The 8,748-nt window shown below is 43.9% G+C and overlaps 1 protein-coding gene across 2 annotated transcripts in view; it reads left to right on the top strand.

Moving 5' to 3' along the window:
• The first annotated feature begins 545 nt into the window (after positions 1–545).
• PDE3B (phosphodiesterase 3B) overlaps positions 546–8,748 on the top strand; it is a 180,297-nt gene continuing 172,094 nt past the window's right edge. For both annotated transcript variants that reach the window (XM_080817439.1, XM_080817438.1), the window contains exon 1: positions 546–1,666. In XM_080817439.1, the coding sequence (XP_080673565.1) occupies positions 683–1,666 (984 nt within the window). In that variant the 5' untranslated portion in view covers positions 546–682. The remainder of the gene's footprint in view (positions 1,667–8,748) is intronic.

Here is an 8,748-nt window from a genome sequence, read left to right as displayed (position 1 = left end):
TAGCGGTGACCTGTCGGAGCCCGGCTGCGTGTCTGCGCCTTACCCCCAAAGGGAACCTGCGCGTCTGGGGTCCCAGGTTGGCGGGCTTGCCCCCTTCCACCCGGAGAGGACCCCGCCCGCCTCCGCCGGCCCCGGCCGCTGTCCGGGCAGCCCCGAGCGCGCTCTCCCCGGTCCCGACACGTTCCGCCGGCGGGGTCCCCTGCTCGCGTCTGGGGCAGCGGCGGTGGCGGGACGGGGCGCGGACGCGCGCGAGCGAGCGAGCGGCGGGCGGGGCGCGCGCCCGGCCGGGGCAGGCACGGGGGGAGGAGCGCCCGCCCGCCCGCCGCCGCTCGCGCGCCCAACGGACCAGCCTGGGGCCGGGAGGTAACTGTTGCAGCCCGCGGGAGCTGGGAGGCGACGCCGAGTCTCCCGTCCCGAGTGGTGCCCGAGGGACAGCGAGGGGGCGGCCGCGGACGGTCCCGAGAGCAGTCCCTTCCGCCCCTCTCCTCCGCCGGCATGTCGCGGACCCCGCCGCTCCTCCGCCCGCGCGGCGGGGACCCCGGGCCGCGGCAGCGGGCGCAGCCCTGACGCGCAGCCGAGCCGGGGGGTGCCCCGAGCGCGCGGGCAGAGCCTGAGGGAGCGCGAGCAGCCGCCGCGGTGCGAGCGGGGCGTGTGGAGCCCCGCGGCCAGCCGGGTCCGGGCCATGAGGAGGGACGAGCGAGACGCTAAAGCCATGCGGTGCCCGCAGCCGCCCGAGGGGGCCGGCTCGCCCCCCGAGAGTCTGAGGAACGGCTACGTGAAGAGCTGCGTGAGCCCCCTGCGGCAGGACCCTCCGCGCGGCTTCTTCTTCCACCTCTGCCGCTTCTGCAACGTGGACCTGCTGCTGCCGCCGCCGGCCTCCCCCCAGCAGCCGCGCCGCGGCTCCCCCTCCGCCCGGGCGCGCCTCTCGCTGGGCGCTCTGGCCGCCTTTGTCCTCGCCCTGCTGCTCGGCTCGGGGCCCGGGAGCTGGTCTGCCGGGGCCGCCCGGCTGCGGACTCTGCTGAGCGTGTGCTCGCACAGCCTCAGCCCCCTGTTCAGCATCGCCTGTGCCTTCTTCTTCCTCACCTGCTTCCTGACCCGGAGCAAGCGGGGCCCCGGGCCGGGCCGGAGCGGCGGCGGCTCCTGGTGGCTGTTGGCGCTGCCAGTCTGCTGTTACCTGGGGGACTTCTTGGTGTGGCAGGCGTGGGCTTGGGCTTGGGGGCCCGGAGACGCGGGGGCCCCAGGCGCGGCCCCGCACACGCCCCAGGCGGTGGCGGGCAGGTTGTTCTCGGTGCTGAGCTGCGTGGGCTTGCTGACGCTCGCGCACCCGGCGAGGCTCCGGCCCGGCATCCTGGTGCTGCTCTTCTCCGGCTTCGTCTGGTGGGTCTCCTTCACCGGCCTCGGGTCGCTGCCCGCAGCCCTCAGGCCGCTGCTCTCCTGCCTGGTCGGGGACGCCGGCTGCCTGCTAGCCCTGGGCTTGGATCACTTCTTTCAGATCAGGGAAGCCCCGCATCATCCTCGCTTGGCCAGTGCCTCCGAGGACAAAGTGCCTGTGATCAGACCCCGCAGGAGGTCCAGCTGCGTGTCGTTCGGAGAAACTTCGGCCGGTTACTCCGGCAGTTGCAAGATGTTCAGGAGACCTTCGTTGCCTTGCATTTCCCGAGAACAGGTATGTTACCAGAAAGCACGGCTTGGTGAGGAAGTGAGTGCGGTTTTATCGCTTCAATTCCCAACTTGAATTAGCGAACTTGAAAGCGTGTTCACTTCCAGGCTGGGGGGTGGGGGGGAAGTTTTGTTTTGGAAAGAATTCCAAAATTACAGGAGGCTTTTTAAACACGCAGAGGTACCTTTTATCTTGGAGTAGAAATGAAAGAGTAGACTGATTATATTGCACTTTTTAAAAGACTTTGTTCATGCGATAGATGAGTTCTCAGGAATGAAGTGGGTTATTTGCGGTTTAATAGATCGACGACTGCCACTTTGGCATACACTAATGTAGGTCTTTTTGATGCTATTTGTGCTGTTATAATGGTGGTGTCTCCCCAGTGATAACATACAGGCATTAGATTGAATACGTGCGTATGTATAAACTTTAATCAGAGCGGTTTCATTCTTGATAATCGAGAGGAAGAATTAGAGATCATATAATGAACTGCGATGAGCTTTGGAACGGAGGCTTAGAGTAGATGGAAAGATTGTTGGAAATAATTTTTAAGGGTTCTCCCCTTCTCCCATTTCAGTAGTGTAGGCCATTGTAATCTTTTACAGACTAACTCATGGTCGTGTGTATTTGTTGCATAATTAGGAGAATGTTGTAACAGTTTAACCTTTAAACTTGGTAATGTCTGTAAAGATGCCAAAAGCATTTCCATTTTTTTTTTTTTCTGTAGGTTTACAGGTTTTTGTTTTTTAAAGGAATTGAAATCATCCTCAGGGAAGAATTTCACTTTATGTGGCTTAGAGACTTACTGTTCTGCATCACCAAGAAATCAGCAAATACAGTTGTTATTCATTGAGCATATGCTAGGTGCAAAACACTACATATATTGTCCCAGTTGCTCACAGAAACCCTGTATGGTAGATGACGACCTCAAATTAGAAATGAGTAAATTGAGGCTTAGAGATACCCAGCCTCACACATCCAGTAAGTGGCAGAGCAGGGATTTGAACCTAGATCTTTCAGTTTTCAATGCTGTTTTTTAAGCAACTAAAAGGATGTGTATAGAGGCTTTTTGTAGGAGAGTAGGAGTCTGTACCATTGGTTTTCAGACTTTTTGTTTGGTGATAGGTTTTACACTGGAACCCAGTGTATTTGAAACAAAAGTTTCTTGTTCTTGCTACATCTGATGCTCTCTTTTCTTAGTAATTTTCAAGCTACTACACTGATTTTATGTTTAATACTGATGTGTAGTGTTCCAATGAAACCACACTTTGCTTCTTAAAAAGTTTTCTCAGAGACCACTTTGTGGTCTGTAATTTGGCCAAATGCTATTAAGAATTGTTCAAAATATGTTATGCCTTTTATTTTCTTAGTTTACAGCTAGTGATACTAGACAATGCTTAGAAAATGTGTGTCAGGAGAAAAACTTGTGAGAAGATTTACTGCAGAGCAGAGTAATACCAGCCCTTTTCATAGATTGGAATGGCATTTGGTTTGACTCTATGTGAATAGGTTGGTTTTTTTTTTTTTTTTATAGGTTGTATTTTTTAACAACGGAAAGGTCTTTTAGCAATGTCATCACATTTGAAGACAAGTTTCCTGTACTTAACAGTATTGCATTTTAATGTATTTTAATTGTAATCTATTGGCATAGTGGATTATGGCTGTTGTCTTGTAAATCGAAAATTCCTGGTCTTCTTAATCCTAGTCTGATGCCCTTTCCATAACAGCAACCCTTTTCAACCTTCAGCTAGGTACAGTGTTGTTGTTACTGCCAAGTTGCTTCACTTACTGTTTGTATTAGAGGAAAATACAATTTCACTTTTAAAAAGGTTGTATTTTCTTATTTCAGGAAACTTACATTTCACAGTGAATAGGAACATTTTTGGGGTCTTAAATATATGGTATTAGTCCAAGGGGGTTTAAAAGTGGTTATTTAACATGTAGTGTCATAAAATAATACTATTTTGGCATTACTAGAAATTACTAGATATTTTTAACTTAGCAAAACAACTTATTTTATTAGCAAAAGTTGTAATAATCATATTTTTACTAACACTAAATTCCTGAAGTTTGGCAGTGGGTCTGTGGTTTTGTTTGCATGTTGTTTATGCTAAAGAAATTAAGGGGAAATTAGTACTTTTATGGAAGTAAAAGATAAAGAGATTTTCTGATTTTCAAAGTGCTGAACTTTTATATGACAATTATGAAGCTACCCTTTTGTTTCAGAAAGTGAAGGAAGACAAAAAAGATTTTGGGTAGCACTTGAACAGGGGGAAATGTCCTGAATTCACTGGCAGAGGGGTCAAGGGTAAAGTCTGGGCTCTGCTGTGTAATCTTGGAAGAGTCAGTGAGTGAATTTTTCTGAGTCTCAGGATCCTGTCAAGTTAGGGGATCCCAGTACATTAATTCTGTAATAACTTTCAATTCTAGAATCCATTTCTTCTAGTAAGTTATAAACAAAAATGTAACTAAAACATCACAAATAGTAGTTCTTGAAGTTGAGGATACTGCTAAGCCATATTTTTTAATTGGAAAAGAATAGGGAACGTCTAAGAAGTGTATATGGATTCATTTATGGATTGATAACAAAATAAAGATACTTTCATTTCCTTAAGAACTTAAATGTTTTTATGAACATCTTTGAAAAAACAATTGAAAAGTCATATTAATAAAAATGTTTTTAATTGTGTCAGAGCAGATTTAGAGTAATGTTTAAGTTTTGGGATGTTAGGTATGATGATGAAAAATCGACATGTTTGTAAGATACTTTATTTTTCATAATTACATTGGTAGCATTTGATGTAAATGCTGTGTCTGTCTCAGTTCTTAGCGAAGGGTTTTTTTAATTCGCAAAGCATTTAGAGATTTAAAGTTTAAATCTAGTTATTGCTCGTGGGTTCATGGAAAGAAGCACTAAATTTGTAGTACATATGCCAGCAGTCAGCTGAAACTAATAGGAAGCTAAAAGAAAAAAATCAGTTGTCTGCATAGAAGCATTGACCAGAATTTAACAAAGTAAATGTCTATGCCATTTTACTTGTGTATTCTACAGTGTAGTTTTCAGTTTTTCAGCCAGATTCTTTGGTGTGTGATAGACTTGGTAAGTATGAGGTTTTGAAAGGCGTAAGTTAGTGTGCTGAGAAATTTTTCTATACCTAAAATGCTAAGTGCTTCCTAAAAGGTTGAGTAAATATTTAAAAATTCTGTGGCCTTAAAGCCCATAAATATCATTTAAAGTATTAATTTTATTTGAAAAAAGGTACACATGTAGTATGAAGGCTTTTAAAAAAGATTTTAAAGTTTAAGTGATTATTTACCCCCTTAAGGAATTTGCAAGGCAAACCCCACTGTGAATTTCTTTAATAATACTTTACTGTTTGTGATATTTATTTTATGGTTTTAATGAGTGAGTGTTTTATTCTCATTTCATGTTCGTGTTTTCATATAAATGTATCAACGTATTTAATTATTTTATGCTCTATTTTGTAAATATTGTCTGTACTCTGCCATCCACGTTATTTTTCAAAAACACAGATTTAATGAAATCACTCACTCTTAAAAATCTCTTAGGCTTTTCATTGTTCGTTCACAGGATAAAGTTCATGCTCTTGACCCTTGCTTGCAAAGTCCTTTATAACCTGCTTTTAGCCTTTTGCTTGTTTTGTTTTTAAAAAAGCCATCTGGGATTTATGGAACACCCCTTCCTCACATCCATCTTTGGTTCTGGTTGTTTGAGGACTGCTTATTGTTATTGATGTGTAGATTTTTTTCCTCTTTTACCATTCACACTGGTTAAAATTTCCTTTTCTTTATTTTTAAGATTTTATTTATTTATTTAGCATAGAGAGAGAGAGATCACAAGCAGGCAGTGCGCGGGGGTGCAGCAAGCTCTCCGGTGAGCAGAGAGCCCAATGCAGCCTGATCCCAGGATTCAGAGACCGTGACCTGAGCTGAAGGCAGGGACTCAACCCACTGAGCCACCCAGACGCCCCTGAAATCTCCTTTAAGAAAGGAGAAATCTCCTTTAAGAAAATCTTATTTAAGATTAAGAATCTTTACCCAAATCAATGTCTAAGCTGAGGGCAAAGCTCCGTTATAGCAAAGTTGGCCATATTTAAAAATAAAAGGTGGAAAAAAAAAGGTAACAAATCACGTGAAGTAGTGATGATGTGGGAAAGAATATTTTCATTATATCGAATAAAATGATAACATCTCCATAGTTTATATTTTCCCATACCAAGTGAAAGGGAAATAGAGTCAACCAGGAATAAAACCATATAAAGTTTTTTTTTCATTGCCCTCTGACTTTCTATCCTCCTCAGAGGGAGGCCCATTTTAGTCTCTTTCCTTTTTCCCATTCAGTTACCATGTCAGCCTATTTCCCTAGCACATTCTCCCACTTTCCCATAACCCATCCAAAGCAAGAACAAGCTACACTCACTGAAAATTTCCAGTTTATTTCAACATAAATATATTTATATAGCTATGGAAGAGATTTGCAATTTAATTGAAAGGTCATTTTATATAAAGGAGAGTAATTCAACCCCAGAGAGATAAATCCGTGTCTAGGTTATGCTGTGAAATATTGGGATACGGGGATTAGAGCCCAGATCTTGGCTCCTAGTCTCCTATATTTTCCGTAAAAAGCATATATGCGCCTGCAGTCGTAGTTTTCCAAGGCCGTCTTCAGTTTTGCCAGTTATCTCCAATTATGTGATAAAAGATATCCTTGGTAAAAAGAGGTAGGGGGGTGGAGAGTGACGGGAGAGAGAAAGGAGAGAAGTTTGGAGAGACTCTTGATCACCTGGTTCATAATGAGCTTGAAGACCTCCTTGGTACCTGATGTGGTTGTTTCAGGGTGACTCGTCGGGACGCAGCTGAAACTCCAGTGTCTTTAGAGGCCAGCTCCATAACACATTTCTGTTAACATATTGAGGAAGGAGGGGAGGGGAGGAAGCATGGAAGTGAACTGATGACGATTGCCTACTTTGCCTAAGGGCATTCAATCTGAACAAAACAAACTGGACAACTGTGTTAGCCAAGCAAAACTTGAGAAGAGCAGAGTTCTGAGTCATTTCTGACAGTTTATGACATTGTTCACCTTATCATATACAAGTTAATCCCCTTTTAAGTGATTGTTAGAAGCTCGTTCCTAGAAGTTGGGGTGGAGGAATGTATTTCCTGCTTTTTCTTTTACAACCTTGAACTTTCCCTGCACTATTGCTACCTGGCAGGTATCTTTTTAAAGATCTTTATCCCTCTTCTATCAATGAGAGTACATTGTTTGACTACTTCTTCCTTAGATCTCATACAACTTGAATTCATTATATTTTACATTTATTTAGTTAATGTTTAAATTTGTAAATGAGAAATGCCATACATGAAAGACTACACATATGTATATTTTTATACAGTTTAAAGAAGAAAAAACTAAAGTCATGTACTCACCACTCATTTTCTTTGCCCTTTGTAACCTATTTTGCATCTCCTTCTCCCTGTGCTGGAGGCAACACATCTGTCCTGAATTTTTTTTCCTATTAATTCCCTTGCTTGTCTTTATAATTATAATCCTCATGAATGTTTCCTAAGTAAATAATGTGGTGTTACTGTTGCCTACATCTAAACTTTAAGTAAATAGAATCACGCTGTATGAATTCTTCCATAACCTTTTTTTTTCTGATGTTTTCTGTGATTGATCCATGTTGATTATAGTTGTAGTTAATTTTCAGTGCTATATAGTGTTTCATTTTATGGCCATAGTAAAATTTATTTATCCATTCCACTGTTCATGGACCCTTCTGTGGTTTTCAGTTTTTTTGCTGTGATGTATAATGCTGCTGTGAAAATTCTTGTAAATGTCTCCTGGTGCATGCGTGTATCTGGAAGTAGAATTGTTGACTTGTAAGGTATGTTTGTGTTCAGCTTTACTAGGCAGAATAATGGCACTACAAAGATGTCCTTGTTCTAGTCCCTGGAATTTATGAATTTGTTGCTTTACATGGCAGAGGGGACTTTGCAGATGAGATTAAGTTAAGGGCCTTGAGATGGGGAGATCAACCAGGATTATCTGGGTGGATCCAGTGTAATTGCAAGGGCCCTTAAAAAGTGGAAGAGGGAGACAGAAGAGATCACAGAAAGAGATGTGACAGTTGGCATTACGGTTAGAATAATACAGTGTGAGAGAGACTCAGTCCACCTCTGGCTTTGAAATGGGAGAAGGTGGCCTGGAGCCAAGGAAAGCAGGCACTGTTTCAAAGCTGGAAAAGACAGGGAAAGGGATTTTTCCCTAGAGCTCCCAGAAAGTAATGAAGCCTTGCCAATACCTTGCATTTAGCTCAGTCAAACCAGCCTGACCCATAGGACTGTAAGATAATAAATTTGTGTTGTTTTATACAACTGAGTTTCTCATTATCTATTAAAGGAATGTGTGCATTTGCATTAACTGCTGTAACAGTTTACATGTAGTGGTAACAAAGTACCACAGACTGGTGGCTTATGCCACAGAGATCCATTGTCCTTGTCCTGGAGCCTGGAAGTCCGGGATCAGGTGTCACCAGGCACGGTTGGTGTCACCAGGCACGGTTGGTTCCTTCGCAAGGGCTTTGAGGGAGAAGCTGTTCCATGCCTGTCTCCCAGCTTCTGGTGGTTTGCTGGCAATCTTAGGTATTTTTGGGATTGTAGATACATCTCCCCTGTCTTTGCCTTCACCTTCCCACGGCACTTTCTCTGTGTCTCTTCATCTAGTTTTCCTTCGGAGCCTGTCTTTGTGTCCCAATTTCCCCTTTTTGTAAGGGCCCTGGTCATATAGGATTAGGGCCCACGCTAATGACCTCATTTTAACTTAATTACTTCTATGAAGACCTAATTTCCAAATAAAATCACCTTCTGAGGTACTGAGGTTAGGATTTCAACATCTTTTCAGGGGGAACACAATTCAGCCCATATAAGTGGCAGTAGAAAACTAAGACACTCTGGCAAGCTGAATTGTTTCTCACAGTGGTTATACCGTTTCTACTTTGGCTAGCAGTGAGTGAGAATGCCATCACACCCATGGTTCCTAGTTACTGACTTTAATTTTAGTTAGTCTG

The sequence above is a fragment of the Martes martes genome (assembly GCF_963455335.1).
Source record: "Martes martes genome assembly, chromosome: 10".
Taxonomy (NCBI): Eukaryota; Metazoa; Chordata; class Mammalia; order Carnivora; family Mustelidae; genus Martes; species Martes martes.
This window is presented reverse-complemented; position numbering and strand designations above follow the sequence as displayed.